A 20,094-nucleotide genomic window follows, 5' to 3' on the forward strand; every position below is an offset into this window, starting at 1 on the left:
AAGTTATGCCTGATATAATTTATCAGAGAAGGAGGTTCTCAAGTAGCTCTTGTCCAGGATACTTTTCCAAGACAGTTTCTTCCTTCTTTTCTTCCTTCCTTCCTTCCTCCCTCTTTCCTTTCCTCTCCTCCTCCCCTCCCCTCTCCTTCCTTCCTTAATGTTCATTTTTAGAGAGAGAGATAGAGTACAAGCAGGGGAGAGGCAGAGAGAGGGAGACACAGAATCTGAAGCAGGCTCCAGGCTCTGGACTGTCAGTGCAAAGCCCGGTGTGGGGCTTGAACCCATGAACCACGAGATCACGACCTGAGCCGAAGCTGGATGCTTAGCTAAGCCACGCAGGCGCCCCACTTTCCAAGACATTTTCTTAAAGAACGTTTGTAAAGGGAGGCTTGTGGGCCCAAAAGATTCTCATCAAATGGCTTCTTTATCCTCACACAAATATGTCTTTCAGGCCTCCGAATAGAAAGAATGTGCTGAGAAAGGTTCTAACCAGTGTCCGTCGGACAAGACTCGAGGAGGCGGTAGGTCCTTATAGGTAACAATTCACAGTGGTGCTGAATTTTTAGCGACCCCGGGAGTAAACAGTGTATCTCTAGTAGAGTCTCCGGGGAAGACAGAGAGCAGAAACCCTTGCAAGGTGGGAGCTTCTGGATAAAGAGCAGGCCAACTCCGAGCAACAGTGTTCCCGGCTTGTCTTTCCCAGTCATGGCAGACGTCTGATTACTTCTCGGACGTAAAGAGGGCAGCTTCGGGAGCAGGCGGCCTGGGGCCTAAATGTCACAAGGGAAACTGCTAGTCGCTCGATCTGTGTTCAGATAACTGTCTGCAGGGGAGCAAGTTCGATGCTACAGGGAAGGAGCCCGAGGGCTGTCAGACAGGAGGCACCCAGGAGGACCCGTGTCCCGGCTGCAAGGCCAGGGAGATCCAGGAGGCAACATGGCGGATCAGGGCTCTGGAAACACAGTCGGACGAGAGCCCGGCCGCTCCACTTAACGGCTGCCACCTCTGTCAAGTCCACACCCCTTCTGGGAACCTATTTCTTGACTGGCGAAACGGGGGCAGGCACATCTGAAAGTACTGTTGTGAGAAGTGCCTGGTCCAACCACTCTGAGCAGCTGGCACACGGAACGCGGTCCCTAAAAGTCCGTTTCCTTCTGCTCGATGTCACGTGAAGGAAAGGAACACAGGGACGGTGGGATTCGAGAGAGAGATCACGGTGGACCCCTGTGGCCTCCAGGCCAGGCCGCACAGAGGCACAGGCTTACAGTCACCCCAAAAGGAAGGGCGGGCTCGGCGGGTGGAGAGGAGGGAGGTGAGCCCTGGTGTTGACGCGGGGAGAGCTGAGGGGGGGGGGTGTGTATGAATGACAGCCAGCAGGGCAACTGGCCGAGGCAGAGGGAACATGTTGGGGGGACAGAAGAGTGTCGAGGAGCTGGCAAGTCAGTGGGAAGCTGCCAGGGGTTCTGTGTAGGGTCAGTGGCAAAAGAAAAGCGGAGTTTAAAACACTCAGCTTGGTGTGGATGTCCAGATGCCAGGGGAGGAGGCTGGAAGCAGGGAGGGGAATCTGGACACTAGTGTGATAACCCAGATGACAACAGGGACACGGGTGCAAGGACAGAGAGAAGCAGCAGCAGAAGAGGGACTGTATGAGAGGCAGGAAGGGAACCCGGAGAGTCCGTCTATACAGCCCGGGAAAGACGTTGCACTCAGAAGCGCCAAATGGTGCACAGTCACCCGAGAGAAAGACGCTGTCCCCAGTGGTTTGCAGAAAGCATCCTTAGTTCTGTGGTGAGGGCAATGCCCGTCCCCAGATGACTTTTAGCTCCTCCCTCTCCACTGTTCTTCTCCTTCTGGGCTACAGAGGCTGCGGTCCCTTTCGCTATCGAATCATACATGCAGTCTTAAAAACAGAATCATGTTAAGCCTTTCCCGTCCCCTTTCAAGTTCACTGAAACCGCTCCGCCACACGAAAGTAAACTGCCGGTTTACAAAAACCAATGCTTGGGAACAGGAAGACGAGCGGGTGTGTCTGAGATCAAGAATCTGGTACCATCTTCTGAAGTTTCTGGTTTCATTTTAAACCCGAATCAGAGAATCGGGAACGACGGTGTGCCAGCGAACGACAGACTGGGGTAGAGGAGGCAGCACTGGCTTGCGGTGTGGTCCAGTTTCCATGATGTGAAAAACTCGCACGAAGGCTGTGTCTGGGCTACCCAGCACGAGGTCACTGCGTGCAGAACTGGGGAGCATGCAAGAAGCTGGCTCTCCCGAGCCGACTGCAGGACAGGTAAGAGCCACGGCATAAGAAATGCATCAGCCAGGAGGAAAGGGGTTTTTACAAGGATATGGCACACCTAAGTCTCAACAGAACGGGTTAGTAGCGCAGCATCGCAGACGGTAACCTACCTGTGGGCGAAACCCACATTTGTAAGTAGCACGTTAATCAAGTGCCTCTTCTGTGTCAGATGCTGTTTTGTATGCTCGGTGTGGTCTGGCAGAGTTCTAGACCTGCCGCTTTCTGGCTTTGTGACTTAAAAAAAAAAATCAAAAAAAAAAAATCACCTAACTATCTGGGGCTTGTTTCCTCATTGGAAAATGGAGACAGTGCTGTACAAGGATCCTGTTTTCAAAGTACATGCTATGGAGCCCTGCAGTTGAGGGCTGGGGAGAAGACGGGGAAACCACCCAGGCGTGTCTCTGGTTCTTGACCCCTGCTTCCAAGCAGACCTGTTTCCATCTGTTTCACGCATCGGGATTCTGCTTAGAAGTTCACCCGCAGACACAAACAGTTTTTGAAAACTGCTAGACTCGATTTTTAAAAATGCTTCATTCTAGGATTTGAAATTCGTCCTGGCAGACTGAAAGCTACAGAACAAAGATTTCTGATTATATAATTTCACAAGTTAAGAGGTCTGTGTCTCTTGACTGTAATCTTTCCTTATATATTACCAGATGGACAGTGACATCAAAACAGCTAATCAGAGAATCTGGAGACTCAGGATAGAGAATTTTACTTTTAACTGCATGAGCCTTAACGCGAAGGAAATATCTGTCCTGTGTGTGGAACATCAGCTTCCGATTCATGAAGATCTCGGACAGCACAGCGGTCGAGAGATGCTTCGTGTGTAGCGTGCTAAATGAGGGACGCAGGGATGAAGACGACAGGTCCTGAGTTCCCTTCTTAGCCTCCACTGGCGGTGGGATTTTTTTTTTTTAAAGATGAAAAAAACCCAAATTTCTTTCATTTCCACCCATGAATAGATGGCTCAACCAAGAATTTGAAAAATTAGCTGGAGAAAAAAGTGCCAGCAGGAAGATACAGCTTCAGTGGAAAATAAGACGAAAATGTAAGAGATGGGAAATAACGAAGGCTCCAAGTTCTGGATAACGTTTCTCTACGGCAGCTGAATTTTAAAGCAAACTCAAAGACGAGTACTACACAACGGAACTCCAGATGCTCCTTCTCTGAGCACACCCAGCTTGCTCGGCTGCATTTATGCCCGTCCGGCTGCATTCACTTCAAGTCATTTCAACCCTAAGAAACAGTGATTTGGGCCTTGGGAGAGAAGGCGTGAGGAGCTCAGGGCCCAGATCCTCACCCTGCAGCTCTGATGTCTTTTCACGGTTATGTAGGACATCTCATTAAAAGACCAAAAATAAAAAAACAAAATAAAGACAGATCACACTGCTTTGGTCCGTCTAGAGGCCTTCCAGACCCCCTCTTTCCTTTCTACGCTTGGCACCGAAGCTCTGATACCACCACGGGGGCGACGATGGCATTATGGGGCCAAGGGACCGGGAAAGCGGTCTCAACTTACTTGGAGTGGCTGCAGACCCAAAGCCCCCGCTGGCCGAGCTGAATGGGTTTTTGTTGGCCGCATCCAGGCTGGGTTTCCCTCCAAGGCCACTGAAGAAACCTCCCCCTCTTCCAGTGTTTCCAGACCCAAACACGCTCCCGCTGGAAGAGGGCTGCTGAAAAACAAAAGGGGCAGGAAGCGAGATAGGATGAGAGGTCATCATCCAACGGCAGGCCACATCCGCGGAAAGAAGGCGCTCACAGCTGGGACAAATGGAAAAATCAAGAGCAGTCTCATTAGTTCTGGGACGGATGCTCTAACAACCACAAAAGAAGCTGGACCCTGGACAGGGACTTCCTACGAGTCAGAAGTTCTCAAGCTATTCTGTGTCCACAGTTCTCTGAAAACGTGATTTATGGCAGGAGGGAACTTTGAATGTTTATCTGCCTTGCTGCCTGCATCTCTGCTTGACACGATGCCAGGGGCAGGAAAACCAGCCCCTCAAGAGTTCCCCTAAATGAGAAAGTTTAAAAACATTTCTAGAAAGTTTAAAAACCACTCATTTTGACTCCTCTAGTATTTGGCTGAACTCATCAGCAGCTGATGAGAAGTGATTTACAGTGTCTTTTCTCCCCATTTGGGCACTTTTATTTCATAATGACTTTCCCATCCTGCAGAAATAAGCTTAAATTAGCTCCATTGTTGAAATGATGACCATAGCTGAATTTTGTCCAAGTCTGCAAATCTTATGCTCAGAGGATGCTGCTAACTTAGGGCGCGTGCTGACTCAAAGCTGTCTCAGGAACCACACGCTTTATTTCTGTCTGGAAATTGGTGCTTTAGGGAAGACCAGTGCTAGATTTGAAGGACCATTAATATTAGTTAAGTGTGAAGTCTTCTTGGCTGTGACAGAGGCTTTTAGAAATGGGTCACTGCACAGGAGCCTTAGAGGAGTGTCCTTCAAAGGCAGGCAGAGCGGTGCTGAAGTCCGTCTTCTGTGAAATGGGAATAATGAACTACCCAACTCAAAAGAGTGAGTTGGGGCGCCTGGGTGGCTCGGTCGGTTGGGCGACCCACTCTTCATTTCAGCTCGGGTCATGATCTCATGATTCGTGAGTTTGAGCCCCGCGTCGGGCTCTGTGCTGACAGCACGGGGCCTGCTTGGGATTCTCTCCACCCCCGCCTCCCCGCGCCCGACGTCCTCTACTCTTGCACACCTCAAAATAAATAAACATTAAAAAAAAAACCCAACAAAAAACAACCCACAAAATGGCGAGTGAATTAAGTGTGCTAAGAAACGTGATGCACTTTAGAATCGTGCCTGGAATATCACTGTATGTTCAGAAAACGGCTGCTTTTTAATATTTTCACAATGATGACAACAGGCCAATGACTGAGGACGTTCTATATACTAGGTACTTTTCTAAATACCTCACACGTACTTACGTAATCCCTACAAAAGTCACACCTCCAGGGCACCCCCCCAGGTGCACAGCCACCACCCTGGTCTGAACCACCTCACCCTGACTCGTTCCCTGGACTACACAATTTAGCCGGGGTCCTGTTTCCGCTACAACCCATGTTCGCGCAGCATCTAGAGTAACACTTTCCGGAGGCAGGCAGATCATTAAACTCCTATTTAAAAATTCCACGAGACCCTACATGATCCGGCCCCTGTCCGCCTCTGACATCATCTTGTATCATATCCCCGCCCCGCCCCCCGCCTCCATGGTCTAGTTACAGTGGTCTCTTGTATTTGAACGTGAGAGGCTAATTTTTACTGGAGGGTGATGTACTCATTGTACCTGCTTGTCTCTCCTTCTCTCCCCCCTCCCCAAACCTCTTTGAAACAACAGTAAGAGTTTTACTACGACCATTTAATGATGAGTAATAGCTTTTGAAAACCTGGAATCCAATCCAATCACAAAAGCATAGGCTCTGATACCTAGTAGCCAGGCTTTGCGAGGAAGGAAGAACATGGCAGTGAACGCAGGCAGCGTGTAGAAAACACCAGACTTTTTAGCTGGCTTCCATGCATCAGGCTGAATGAACTGCCAATCTGTGGATATTTTTGCTGTACCCAAAGATGGCAATTTTGGATGCTTCAACCTACATTGTAAAACTATGACTTGAGAAATAATGACTATCTGTAGAAATGAATAGAAGGGGATCGCAGAAGTAGCTATGAATTGATAGTTACTGCATCCTTATAAATGGGTTATTAGAGAGAGTTCCATTCATTTTAATTGCAGTAAGTTACAATAGTTTTTAAAACTTTAAATTATGGAAAATCTCAAAAGTGTACAGGAAGTAGAAGGGGCCGCCTGGGTGGCTCAGTCAGTTAAGCGTCTGACTTTGGCTCAGGTCATGATCTCATGGTTCATGAGTTCGAGCCCTGCATTGGACTCTGCACTGACAGTGCGGAGACTGCTTAGGATTCTCCCTCTCTCTCTCTCTCTCTCTCTCTCAAAATAAGTAAACTTAAAAAAAAAAAGTAGAAGAGTACAATGCTCCTACCCTATACTTATCCAGTTTCAATGAACTCACAGCCAGCTGAGTCTTTTTTCTTAAGCTTATTTATTTTGAGAGAGAGAGAGAGAGAGAGTGCGCGCGCACAATGAGGGAAGGACAGAGAGAGAATCCCTAGCAGGCTCCACACTGCAAAGCCCCATTTGGGGCTTGAACTCATGAACCACGAGACCATGACCTGAGCCAAAGTCAGATGCTTAACCAACTGAACCACCCAGGTGCTCCATCTGAGTTTCATCTATACCTCATTTACTCCCCTCACCTTTTATTAGTATGAAGCAAATCCTAGACATCGTTTCAACCATTGATTCTTCTAGTATAAATCTCTATAAACATAAACTATAACTATTACCACTATCATGCCTAAAATATTAGCAATAGTTCCTTAGTATCATTAAATAGGGAGCTACCAGATCCAACCTTGCAATGTTACCAAAAAGAAAAAAAATCAAACCTCAATCTCCCGAAGCCTCCAGACCCAACCCCCACTTCACAGGAAGTAACAGAGGACAGGGGACCAAGTTCACTTGGGAGCTATAACATGGGAATGCAGTCAGCAACCAGACCACAGGAAATTCTACAGAACAATTGACCTGCTTCATTCAACAACCGAATGATGAGAAACAACGAAAGGAGGCAGGACATGGAGGGGTCACCACCTATAGATCGAGACACTCGGGGGACCTATCATGCAGTCCCAATGTGTGGACTGGATCCGATCCTAATTCGAAGAAACAAATGTAAAAAGGGACAAGACACATTGAAGAGACTCCTTCAGAAAGGCATCTCCTGACTATGCAACCTAAATCCTTTTCCCTGATTACTATCACGTCATCCTGCTTTACTCTCTTTGTAGTACTAAAACTATCTGAAATTAAACTATTTTAATAAACACCCATCAACTGTGATCTTCCAATCCATGAACATTGGATGTCCATTTATTTAGATTGTGCATTTCCTTAAACAATGTTTTACAGTGTTCAGAATGTTTTGCACTTGCTAAATTTATTCCTGAGTATTATATACTCTTTTTGATGTTACAGAAAATGGAATTTTCTTGCATCCATTTTCTGATGGTTCATCGCAAAGGTGTAGAAATAGGTTTTTGTTTTTGTATTGATCTTGTATCCTCCAACTGTGCACCCATTCGTTAGTTCTAATAGTGTTCTAGTGGATTCCTTAGGATTTTCTATATATACCTGACCATGTTATCTGCAGATACAGTTTTACTTCTCCCTTTCCAGTCTAGATACCTTTGATCTCATTGTCTTGCCTGACTGACCTGGCTAGAAACCACATATGCCTTTTGAGATTCATCCACATTGCTGCATGCGTTGGTATAAGCATTCTTAAGTCTTTTTTATGGACTGATATTTTCAGCTCTTTTGGGTAAATACCTAGGACCGGAATTGCTAAACCATAACATTAGTGTATATTTAACTTACTGACAAATTGCCGAACGGTTTTCCAAATTACCATTTTATACTCCCACCAGTGATACATTAAGAGATCTATTTGCTCTAGATCTTTTCCACGTTCTTTTTGTTAGCCCTTAAATTTTAGTAATTCTAGCAGCTACAGAGCAGCGTCATATTGTGATTCCAATTCGCATTTCTCTGATGACTAACAATGGTGGTCAAGTTTTCACATGCTTATTGGCCATCCGTGTACCCTCTTTTGTAAAGTATCTGTCCACGTGTTTTGCTTTCTTTACATATTCTGGACAGAAGCCCTTTGTTTGTTACGTGTATTGTAAATATTTCCCCCCAGTGTATGCCCTGTCCTTTAATTTTATCACAAACTCTTTTGATGGGCATCACTTTGTAATTCTGATGGCAGTCTAATTTTTACATTTCCTTCCTTTATGGCTAGTGCTTTTTTGTGTTCTATGAAATCTTTGTTTCTCTAATAATGGTTTCTTAGCAGTGGCATTATTGACATTTCGGGCTGGATAATTCTTTGTTTTAGAGGGTTACAGAATGCATCCCTGGATTCTAACCCCTAGATGCTGACAGCATCCCCGACTCGTGAGGACCAAACAGGTCTCCAGACATTGTAATTGTGACATTCCTCCAAAGGGGTGAGGGGCAGAAGTGATCCCATTTAAGAACCGCTGATCTATTCCAAGGTAGCAAAGATCTTTTTGCCTTTTTACTCTGGTTGTCATGTTTAACATCTCCTCATAACCATACATTATTTCTCTCTAGGTCCTGAGTCTTTTTAGCTGCTTTTGAATTTTTCGTTTTGTATTTGGTTCTCAGGAGCTGATCTATGATGTGTGTTGGTATGGCTTTCTCGCATTTATTCCGTGCAGGGTTCACAGTTTCTTTGATTTCTGGATCCCTGTTTTTCAATGCATTTGGAAAAGCTTGGCCATTTTTCTTCAAACATTTTTTTTCCCCTATTCCATTCGGTCTCCTCTCTTTCAAGGACTCTGATCACACATACAGTGGACTGCCTGATACTGTTGCACAGGTCATTAATGTTCTGTCAGGTTTTTGTTTTTTTTCCAGTCTCTCTGAGCTGCACTTAAAAAAAAAATAATTTGTTTATACACACACACACACACACACACACACACACACACACACACACACACATATATACTTATTATTTTAAGCAGGCTCCATGCCCACTATGGGGCTTGACCTTACCACCCTGAGATCAAGTGTTGCATGCTCTGCTAACTGAGCCAGCCAGGCGCCCCCACTCTGAGCTTCATTTTAACTAGTTTCTACCGATGTCTGTTCAAGTTCCCTGTTCTTCTGTAGTATTCCCTCTGCTGCTATGCCTGTCTAATCCTATTTTATTTCAGACGCTAGATTTAAACTTCAGATATCGATCAGGACTTTCTATTTATTTTCGTAATTGCCAATCCTCTGCTGAGATTCCTTATTCAACCGTTCTTTTCTCTTCCTGTAAATCCTTGAGCACAACAGTTACTTTAAAGTCTCTGCCTGCTAATTCTAGTATCTAGACCATCTACAAGGTTTTTCTGGTTGTTCTCTAAAATATGATTGTGGGCACCCTTTGTTTTTGCTGCTTCGCAGTTCTGGGCAACAAGAGATTACACAGCTGTGCGAGTGCTTTCTGCTTTTTGGTCCTGCCTTTACTTCCATTCCCTTAACAAAAGTGGGGGGTCAGTGGATAGGGATGCTTTTTATATTGAACAAGTTACTGTACTTGCAAGTCTTTTAGGCCCTGATTGTTGTTCTTTTTTTTTTTTTTTAACATCTTTATTGGGATATAATTCATATACCATACAACTCACTGATTTTAAAGTATAAAATCCAATGGTTTTGGTGTATTGCATTATTAAGTTTTTAAAATTGTGGCAAAATATCATCTTGTCATTTTAACCACTTAAGTATACCATTCGGGGGCACTAATTCTATTCACAATGTTGTGCAACCATCACCACGGTCTATTTCCAAGGCTTTTTCATCACCTCAACCCAAATTCTCAACCGTTAAGCATCACTCCCATTCCCGCTCCCTAACAGCCACTGGGGGTCTCTGGTCTACTTTCCTGCTCTATGAATTTACCTATTGTAAATACTTCATGCAAGTGGAATCATACACGATTGGTTCTTTTATGTCTGGCTTACTTTATTTAGCATAATGCATTCGGGGTCCATCCACATGTAGTATGACTTGGAACTTCTTCCTTTTGGAGGACTGAAGAATATTCTACTGTGTGTACAAACCGTATTTTGTTTATTCAGTCATCTGTTGATGGACACTTGGGTGCTTTCTTCCTTTCAGCTATTGTCAATAACACCGCTGTGAACATTGGTGAACAAGTGTCTTTGACTTCCTGCTTTCAATTCCTTTGGCTATCTACCCAGTAGCGGAATTGCCGGGACATCTGGTAGTTCTGTGCTCAGCTTTTTGAGGAGTCACCAAATCGTTTCCCACAGCAGATACACTATTTTATATTCCAACCAGCCTCGTGTGAGGATTCCAATTTCTCCACATCCTGGTCAACACCTGTTTTTCTCGGTTTTTGTTTTGTTCAATAACAGCCACTGGAGGGCTATGAAGTAGTGCTCTCATCGGTCATTTGTTTTGCTTGCCCCCCCCCCCCCCCCCGTTGCCAGTAATTTCTTCTGGCTTCTTCCCTTGCCAGTACATTTCCTCAATCTGCGGCATGGCCTCCCTTCCACCTTCCCAAACCCAGACCTGACACACGCCCCCAGAATCCGCCGCACCATCACGCTCACCTACATTGGGCTCCCGTCTCTGGAAGTCGACTCCACAAGGCGTCCTGCCACTCTGAGTCCCACTGGGACAGACCGTTTTCTCAAGATGGTCACAGCAGTATTTCTAGACCCATGAGCTCTTCTAGGGCAGGAGGTGAAGTCTATTCCCCTCCTTTTACAGCTGGGTGGGATTGTAGGACTGCTTTGAATAACAGGATGCCACACAAGTGATGCTTTGTGACGAGGTCATAAAAGGTTATGTAGCTTCTGCCTGCTCCCTTTCTTTCTTGAAATTTCTCCCAGGAATCCAGTCACCACGTTGTGAGGAAGCCCAGGCCACAAGAAGCCACATGCTGACGTTCTAGTCAAGAGCTCTAGTTAAGTTCTGAGCCAACAGCAAAATCAATCACTGGAGATATATAAATGCTGTTAGGTTTTGGGGTCATTTGTTACACAGCACAAGATAATTCGAATAACCACAGGGTAAGTGGGATTTCTCCACTATATGGATTTTGCTTGCTGTTACAACAGGAGTTAAGGTCTTCTGTATCCTAGCCACAATCTACCTTCTACCCTTAAGATTTTTCTGAGGATACTCCTATCATCTGAAAGTTCATACATTTTTACAGTGTGCATCATGCGCTAGCCACAGTCCTACAAAATGAGCACACAGCAATAAATGCAACACAGAGAGCCCCTTGTTATCAGCAAAAAAAAAAAATAAAAAAAAAAAACAACAAAAAACTGATTTGAACTTCTGGCCCCTCCAACTGCAAACGTAATTTCTGCGAAGGAAGAATATGGGTAGGGCGGCGGGGGGCTAGTGACCAATACGGAGTTTATCACAGTAAGTTTTAGATCTCTGGCTCCACATCATGCCTGTGAGTCCCCTGTGTGGCTCCAACTTATTCATTTCCCTAGCTGGATAAAATTCTATGCCAGGATAATACAAATTCATCTACCCACTGGAATACTGATAAACATTTGGGATGCTTCTAGTTTTTGGTTATTATAACAAAGTTGCTACAAACACTCCCATGACCTGGTGCCCATGCTCTTGAGTTTCTCTCAAAGCACACACATGGGAGTTGGAGCTGCCTGTCTTTGTCCAATCATGCCACCTTGGAAGGTGGTTGTACCAAATCACAACCTGACCAGGGGTGGAAGCAAATTTCCTTTGCTCTGCACATTCGCTGGCATTTGGTATCGTTGGGCTTTTAATTTTTGCTGTCGTATAGGTGTAGATCTCTTTGTTGTTTTGATTTGTATTGCTAATTAAGTTGAGTATGTTTCTTGGTCCTTTGGCTACCCTTTAGCTTTTATAGTCTCTTATTTTTTCTTCTTTACACAAACTAATAAAATATACGTAAAACTTACCGACTCCAGTGGTTTTAAGCGTACGATTCAGTGGCATCGAGTATACTCACGATGTCGTGCAACCAACAGTATCTTCTTTTTAGAAAACCTTTTGCCTATTTTCTATTGTGTTTAAGTTCACCAATTTTCTGTGTAGAGAGCTCAATGAGTTTTGACACGTAACTGATTATAACCGTTCAAGACAGCAAACATCGTTTTAGTGCTCTAAAAGGCTCCTCTGTATCCCGTGTTTAATGCCCTAAGACCAATCACTCTTCTGATTTCTATCATGCAAAGTTTCGCCTGTATTTGCCTCTTTAGGTACCTGTACTCTCGTGTCCGGCTTCTTTCACGTAACACTACGTCTGTGGGATTTACCCCTTTTGCCTCGTAGAGAAGCGGCACGTTTGATTTCGCTGCTTGATAGTATTCCGCTGAATACACATATCACGATTTATTTATCCGTTCTTCAGCTGGTATGCATTTCTTGTTTTTCGTTACTATGAATATACCGCTAGGGACACTCGTATCCATACCTTCCAGTGAACAAAGGCACTCGTTTCTGCTGGTTACATGTCTAGAAGCAGATACGCTGGGTCAACAGGGAATTTTGTGTATCTAGTTTTGACAGCAGCAGGTGCTTTTCCAAAGTGGTTACACGGATGTATGCGCCCCCCCCCCCCAACACGTGGAAGTTTCTAGTTGCTCTACCCCCTCACCAATATTGGGTATTGTCAGCCCTTTCAATTTTAGCCATTTCGGTGGGGGTGTAGTTGTCTTTTTTCTTTTCGATTTGTATTGTTTATATATCCTGAATGCAATCACTCCGTCAGTTTTATAGGCTGCAATTTTCCTATTTCATGGCTTGCTTTACCCCAAAATTAGCAGAGCCGTAATTTTAGTGGAGTCAGATTTTCCTTCTGCCTGAAGAGTATCTTTTAGAATTTTCTTCAGGTCTGCTAGGCATAAATTCTCTCAGTATCTGTCTGAAAAACGTCCTGATTTCCCTTCACTCTGTAAAGGTATTTTTCATGAGGTCTAGAAATTCCAGGTAGACCGACCATCTCTGGCTTTCACTGTCACCGCTGAGAAGTCAGCTGTGAATCCAACTCTTGCCCCTTTGAAGGTAACCCGTCTTTTCTCCTGAGCGCTTTTAATGTTATTTCTTTATAGTTCTGTATGATGGGGCTTGGAATCAGTTTCCTTTTATGCAGTGTTGGGCATTTGTTGGATTTTTGAATCTGTGGGTTAGTGTTTTCTACTGGTTTTGGAAATGTGTCTTTTTCTCGAATTCTGTCATACATTCTTTCTCTTTCTCTCTTCTCCTCTGATTAAATGTTAAATTTTCTAAGATTTTGCTTTTACGTTTTCCATCTGTTTTGCTCTCCATGATGCATGCCAGATAACTTCATCTGACCTACCTTTTATAGTTCAAGGGTCACCAAAGTATACAGTTCCGTGGGCTAAATCCAGACCACTGCCTGTTTTTGTAAATAAAACTTAATGGAAACATAATCATGCTCATTCATTTATTTATGGTCTACGGCTGCTTTTGCGTAGCATTAGGCAGCTGTGATGGAAACTACATGTGGCCCTCAAGGTCTAAAATATTTACTGTCTAGCCCTTTGCACAAAGTCTGCTGATCTTCGGCTAGGTCTAGAGATTTTAGATTTCCAGGATCTTAAATTTCAATTATATTTTCTATTAAGTTCCATGCGGTTCTTTTTCAATTCAGCTATGACACTTTATCTCCCATTCTTTACTAGTATGCTCAATTTTGCCTTTTATTCCCACTGGACTCGTAAAACGATGGCTGCTTTATAGTCTAGGAGTCTTCACAAATGTATGTCTGATGTGTATTCTGGCCCTTGCTCACAGTTCCTTGTTTCCTTTTGTGACTGACTCATTTAGGCGTGGGAATCAATGTCCTTACAAAGCGTCCAAGGCCCAGAGTTAAGTCGCTTTTCGTCAAACGGGGTCGGTGCTGCTTCTGCCGGACGTCTGCAGACATCACCATCCTACGATCCTGTCGGGCCACATTCGCAAGCCGAAACCGGTGAATCTGGAGTCCTGGCTTGCCTTGGGGGAGGGTCCCCTTTATACTCCCCACTTTGTGCACATCTCTGTGATCTCTGTCCCTTTGTCCTTTGCAACTATTAAAATAGGAAATGATAATTTTCTCAGATGAATAAATGCCCTCATGGCAAAACTGGCTCTTATGCTCCGATCACTTCCACAGGTACTCACTTTCCTTCGTGAAACACCTTGTCAGCTGCCCAGTGCTTTTCAAACTATGGTTTTTATGTTTTCTCGGCCACGTTTAGCCACATCCGGCGAGGAACCTGGTTTAAATGACTTAACCTGCTGTTACCGGCTCCGAAGTGCCAAAGATCACAGACTAGGGCAGAGCCTAGTCTTCAAAGGAAAAGGATGATGAAGAAAACCCCTTCTGGAAGATGTGGAAGAAACATCTAATATGCCTGCTGTTTCATTAATTAACGGACAAATACCAAACCACCTTTGGAAAGCCACCATCGCGTCTGATACATCAGAGTATCTTTCTTTATTCTGATCTGAAAGCAGCTGGCATGTGATGTAACAACGCATTTCCTCCGGGCCCTGCTGCTTTCATGTGTGGAACGGGAATAATAACGGCACCTCCCTTAGAGAGGCACTAACGATGACGTGAGTCAATCTGTGTAAAGCCCTCAAAACCGTGTGCACACACAGATAACAGCTAGACACATTGAAGCAACTCAGGTCACCGAAACGAGGACATACAGCTTAGTTGAGGGCCCATACGTGGTTTCTGTTCAAAATTATTCTTTTTGTCTAAACAACCATTTAAGAAGGTAAAAACTATTCTTAGCTCAAGGACCTTAAAAAAAAACCAGAACAACAAAGAACAAAAAACAAAACACCACAAGGCCGAGGAGCAGATTTCAGCCCACGAACTGTAGGTCAACCCCTGGCCTAGCAGAACAGGCAGAAGATTGACAGAACTCACGCACTGTGCTTTTAAAGTGCTCTCCTAGAGGACTGTCAAAAAAAAAGGGGGGGGGGCTCAAAATTGTAGCGATTCTCTCGAATCAGAGGCTGAGACTTCCGTGTCCCCAAGGGAGCTAAAGAAGGCAGAGCTTGAGAACCATGTGAGGCTGTTTGCTGGCGTTCGACACACAGTACGAACTGATTACACTGTGTGGGAACAACGTGGATGGGTCTGACACGTGTTGACACGAATGGAGGCAAACGTACATCATTTACCTGGCCGAAGACTGTCCCGCCCGTACTGGCTGCTTGACCAAACAAAGAACCAGTGTTGCTAGACCCAAAACCTGGAAAATAAGAAGAAAACAAGTTTAATTTGGACGAGTCTTTTACGACATCAAGTATTTTGTTTTCAGATGGCATTCTAAGATACCGGGTAACAAATGGACTCGGGAATAAAATCTGTTTTCCTATATAGGCAATGGAGAAAATTATTGAGTAATGAAGGCCTTTCTCGGGTCATCGTTAACGTTTTATTAGACTGTAAATTCCCAAATCCTGAACACTGAATCCTTGTCTCCTGCCAAAGCCCAGGCTGATACGGACTGCAGGGTGGGCCACACTCAGGATAGCTTTTCCTTACTTTGCGGTCAAGGAGTCTTTCCAGTGACTGACTTAACGTCACAAATGTTTTTACTCCTTGGTTTCCTCTGATCTCAAACACCAGGTTCTCCTGAGGTACTTCCTCTTTTTTCTAGGTGGCGTTAACAGGGCTGAGGTGCTGCTATTAACTGGGCCTGGGAAAACCAGGCGGGACTGCATGTTAGCAACCAAAGAGCCCGAGCCAAGGAGCTGGAAGACGGGAGTTCCATGGTCATCCCTGTCACTGATCTCTACGTAGTTGAGCTCTGGCAAGGCTCAATTCCTCCACCAGGGCTGGAACAGACTGCTCAGGTACCTTTCCACATTGTTACTAGATGAAAGAAGATTGCTTCAATGGTTCATACTTGCGTCTGAACAGTTTGATTATACTTGTGCCTGAGGGACTGTCAAGTTCAGACTGCAGAGAAAAGGATGCTCCCAAGAGCGCGCTGAACACCCTTCTCTTTAAGCCTCCCCAGGCCTTTCCCCCTTGCGACACCACATGAGCACATTCCCCAGAACTCAGGCTGGCCTCCTGACAGGGCAGCAGGTGGAGCTCAGAACTGTCTTTCGGCACTCTGTCCTTGGAGCTGAACCCGGCGGGAGCTTAACAAACATTTGCTGAAGGAAGGAAGGAAGGAAGGAAGGAAGGAAGGAAGGAAGGAAGGAAGGAAGGAAGGAAGGACGGACTAAATTTCCTTGCTAATAAATTATAAACCATCTGCAAATAAATCATCACCAAGTGAACGAATGGGCAGTCACTTATACTCTTGCCCACCAAGAAATCATTAATCCCTGTTTCCCCCCCTGCGGCCTAACTGCTGAAGAAATTGCCTTTCCTTAGATAATTACTAGAAATTGAAACTTAGAAAATATTCTCAAATTGTCCTGTTGATAACTTGTGGAAGTGAAAGCAGCTGAAATGGACACACAACAGTGGGTTATGTTTTACTTTAAAAAGTAGTAACATTTAGGGGTGCCCGGGTGGCTCAGTCGGTTAAGTGTTGTACTCTTGGTTTCGGCTCAGGTCACGATCTCGCGTTTCGTGAGCTTGAGCTCCGCGTCAAGGCTCTGCGCCGACGGTGCGGAGTCTGCTTGGGATTCTCTTTCTCTCTCTGCCCCTCCCTGCTTGCGCGCTCTCTCTCTCAAAATAAATAAATACACAAACTTAAAAAAAAAAAAAAGGAACATTTAAAGATTTGGGTTGTGGTTTTTTTTTAAAAGTACGCTGAAAATAGGCAAAAAACCCTTTTCAAATGTAAGTATCTGCCCTTCTAGCAAGCAAGAAGGTGTCAGAGGAGGCAGGATATGAAATGCTGGCAGGGCAGTGAACTAGGACGAGGCACCCCGGAGTCTGGTTCTGGCTCCACGATTAGCACCTCATGACATTAGATGGGTCTCCTCGAGCCTTGACGGTTTGGGACGGAATAGCCTCCAAAGCAACTTCCAGATTTAAAGGTTCAGATTTATGAGTCGTTCGTTATTTGCCAGGACCTTAAGCTAAAGACGCCTGTGTTCTTCCCCATGGAACTGGCTAACGGGAGAATCTGCCGAGCAGCCCAACTGCAGCCATGGTGACGAGGCCAAGGAAAGTCGCGAGGCCGCCGGCGCTCCAAGCGCCCTTTTTGCATTTCTCGTTTTCCCTTTTCTTTTAACTCAAAAGCAATACAGGTTTTTTTTGTTTTTTGTTTTCTTCCCCCGCAAATATTTCAAATGACAGAGAGGACAGAGTCTTCCGTAAATTCTTACCTGAAGCCTGACAAAAGCTAAACCCAGAAGATGACGTGGTCGTGGTGGCGGCTGAGGTGCCACCGAACACGGAGCCTCCCTGCCCGAAGCCGGGGCTCTGCCCGAACGCGGGAGGGTTGCTTTGGCCAAACAGCACCCCTCCTGTGTTGGCAGAGGACTGTCCGAACGAGAAGGAGCTGGAGCTGCTGGTGCTGGAGGAGGCACCGAAGACGTTCGCGCTGGTAGACGCGGAGGTGGAGGCCGCGGGCTGGCCGAACGCGGGCACCGAGCTGAACCCAGGCTGGCTGAAGGAAAAGACGCTGGCGGGGCTGCTCGTCGACTGCCCGAAGGCCGGGGCCTGCCCGAACGTCGTCTGTCCGAACACCCCGGTGGCCGACGCGCCAAAAGCGGGACCGCCGAAGCCGGAGCTGCTGGCGGGCGGCGTGGCGGCGGCGGTGGCGGCCGCGCCGCCCGCGCCTCCCGCCTGTGGCCCGAACAGGCCCGGCCCGGAGCCGGTGGCCGCCTGCCCGAACACGGGGGCGGCGGACGGGGTGGTGGCCGCGGGGCCGGCGAGCTGACTGAAAGCGGAGCTGGAGCTGGCGGCGGGCGGCTGAGCGAAGACAGAAGAGCCGCAGGTGGCGGTCCCAAACGCCGTGGTCTCCGCGGCCGGGCTCGGAGCAGCGCCAGAAACGGAGCTGGAGGTCGTGGGGGGACCTGGGGTTTCAACGGCCACGGGGACCGCGCCCGGGAGGGTGGCCACGGTGGCGGCAGGCGGCCCGGGAGCCGAGAGCGTGGAAGCGGGGGAGGCCAGTTCCGTCTTGACGTCAGGGCCCGAGGGGGCCGCTGGCGTGGCCTCCGCGGCAGGTGTCGCGAGACCGCCGCCGGACGCTGCGGGGCCCGGGCTGCTGACTGCGGGCTGTGCCAGAGCAGGTTCTTTTTTAACCGGGTCTGAAGTCTGCGGAGGAGCCTGGGGAAGCGGGGCTGACGGTGGCTGCCCCAGAAGCGAGGTCGCGGACGCCGAGGCGTCGCCGTTGTCCGGCTTCTCGGATGAGGCCGAGGATGCGGCCTCTTCCGCGCTCTTACCAGAGGACGCGGGCAGGGTGGGAGCAGACCCTGAACTCAGGAGGCTACCAAACGACATCATGGGGAACAACGTAGGCAGGGGAGCGGCAGTTGTGGCTGACGGTGGGGCAGGTGGGGGCGCTGTACTGCTCGTCTGTTGGCTTCCGAAGGAAAAACTAGTCTTGCTACCACTTAGGGACAGCCCACCGAAACCCAGAACTCCAGAGGATCCCGCACTGGCTACGGGCAGAGCGCCGAAAATGCCAGTCGAGGGACTGCTAGTGCCCGTGCTGGTGGCGGCTGCCGGAGGGGCCCCTGTGGCTGCGGTCACAGAGGAGGTCACGGGGGGTTCTGCGTGCTTCCCTAACACGGGAGGGCTGGTAAAACTAAACCCCGAGGGGACGGTTGAAGTCTTGGTTGGCTGTGCGCTAGTCGGGCCTGTGGATGGAGCCTTCATGGCTGGCTTTGTAGAATCATCTGCTTGGCCAACCCGCAGTCCTGAAAAACTGCCCAAAGTCTCTCCAGCCAAAGAACTCGGAAACAGAAGCTCTCCCAACTTGGATGGCGGGGGTTCTGGCTTGCTAGAGGTGGTGGAGAGAGCGATTCCAGAAGGGGCCACAGGCCTGCTGCTTGAAGGCGCAGACTCTGCCGGAGAGGCAGCGGTGGCTCCAGTGGTGGTTGACGCGGTCATCCCCGAGGGCGGCGAGCTTTCAGGAACCGTCTCATAGAAGGGTTTGCCTCCCCCACCAAACGGGAACGCGTCGAGCTGGTTTGGCTCTTTAGTGGGGGGTGCTGCCCCTAGCAAGAAATAGAAATGAGAAAATGGGTTGGATTTAGCGCAACACGACCCATCACATTCCAAGCCCGGTCTCCCCTCGATACAGTAGGGACAGATGTTCAACCACAGCGCTTTTCCTCGGGGACACAGAGTGAAGGCTTTTTCACAGGAGCGCTCACTCTGCGTTAGCTCACACGGGTGAGGAAGGCAAATGTCCTTTTCGTGACCGTTACGTCACAGCAAGTACACAGCACCGTCTGAATACAGGAAATTCACAGTATTCTCCCAAAAGAGAAAAAAAAGGTATCTTGTCTCATTTGCCCCAGGTGCGCTTTCCTCGAGAACATTTGTGACGCGGTGCTCGCCTATGGACCTCCCGGTAGGCCGGGAGTTGATCCAACATGGAAATTCCTGCTATGTTTTTTACGGACTAAGAAAATGTCAGTCCACAGACGACTATTTTTATGCACAACAAAGGGCTACTTCCTAGTGAGCACTTTTACAGAGGCAGTGTGGCCTCCTGGTCAAGGGCACGGGCTCTGGAACCGGGTGCTCTGCCGCTTGCTCGCTGCACCACTCTGGACAAGCTACTTTACCTCTCTGGGCCTCAGTTTCCCCAATTGGAAAATAAGTGTAGTAAGAGTAGCTACCTCAAAGAGCTGTTATAAACATAGAATGAAATACAGGTAAAGGTCTGGTCAAACAGTAAGTGGTCGATAAATAAAAGTAACCCAATTTTTTAGTTTACGAAGTAAAATTGGTCTATTACAGTGTTTACTGATATTTCTAACTCCATGTTGTTTTAAGAAGTCTGGCTGTCACAAATTCTTGGGAAGGCCGCAGGGCCCCAACTCCCCGGGGGCCATTTCCTGTTGTATCACTGCTGTTGTATCACTGCTGTTGTATCACTGCTGTTACGGAGCTGCCTATGGTTCTGGATCGTTGTCTAGTCTCGTAGTGATTCAAATGTTTACAGAATTACCACTGCATTTCCCTACTGTCTGACTTATGA

At 47.1% G+C, this 20,094-nt stretch overlaps 1 protein-coding gene and 1 long non-coding RNA gene across 9 annotated transcripts in view; one reads left to right on the top strand and one right to left on the bottom strand.

Moving 5' to 3' along the window:
• Positions 1 to 20,094, bottom strand: part of NUP214 (nucleoporin 214) — a 94,409-nt gene that overhangs the window by 11,208 nt on the left and 63,107 nt on the right. For 4 of the 8 annotated variants that reach the window (XM_047098197.1, XM_047098202.1, XM_047098196.1 and 1 more), the window contains 3 exons: positions 17,264 to 19,102; positions 15,140 to 15,219; positions 3,819 to 3,972 (listed from right to left, as the gene is read on the bottom strand). In XM_047098197.1, coding sequence (XP_046954153.1) covers positions 3,819 to 3,972; positions 15,140 to 15,219; positions 17,264 to 19,102 — 2,073 coding nt within the window. The remainder of the gene's footprint in view (positions 1 to 3,818; positions 3,973 to 15,139; positions 15,220 to 17,263; positions 19,103 to 20,094) is intronic. The other 4 variants (XM_047098203.1, XM_047098199.1, XM_047098200.1 and 1 more) reach the window with 3 other exon arrangements.
• Positions 426 to 3,821, top strand: LOC124525659 (uncharacterized). The gene is made up of 3 exons (XR_006965542.1): positions 426 to 521; positions 2,092 to 2,287; positions 2,953 to 3,821. It is a non-coding gene; the product is annotated as an uncharacterized LOC124525659 (long non-coding RNA).

This window comes from Lynx rufus, unplaced genomic scaffold (genome assembly GCF_022079265.1).
Source record: "Lynx rufus isolate CCGP_SWC_20201006 ecotype Redwood Valley unplaced genomic scaffold, mLynRuf1.p SCAF_44, whole genome shotgun sequence".
NCBI classification, from domain to species: Eukaryota; Metazoa; Chordata; class Mammalia; order Carnivora; family Felidae; genus Lynx; species Lynx rufus.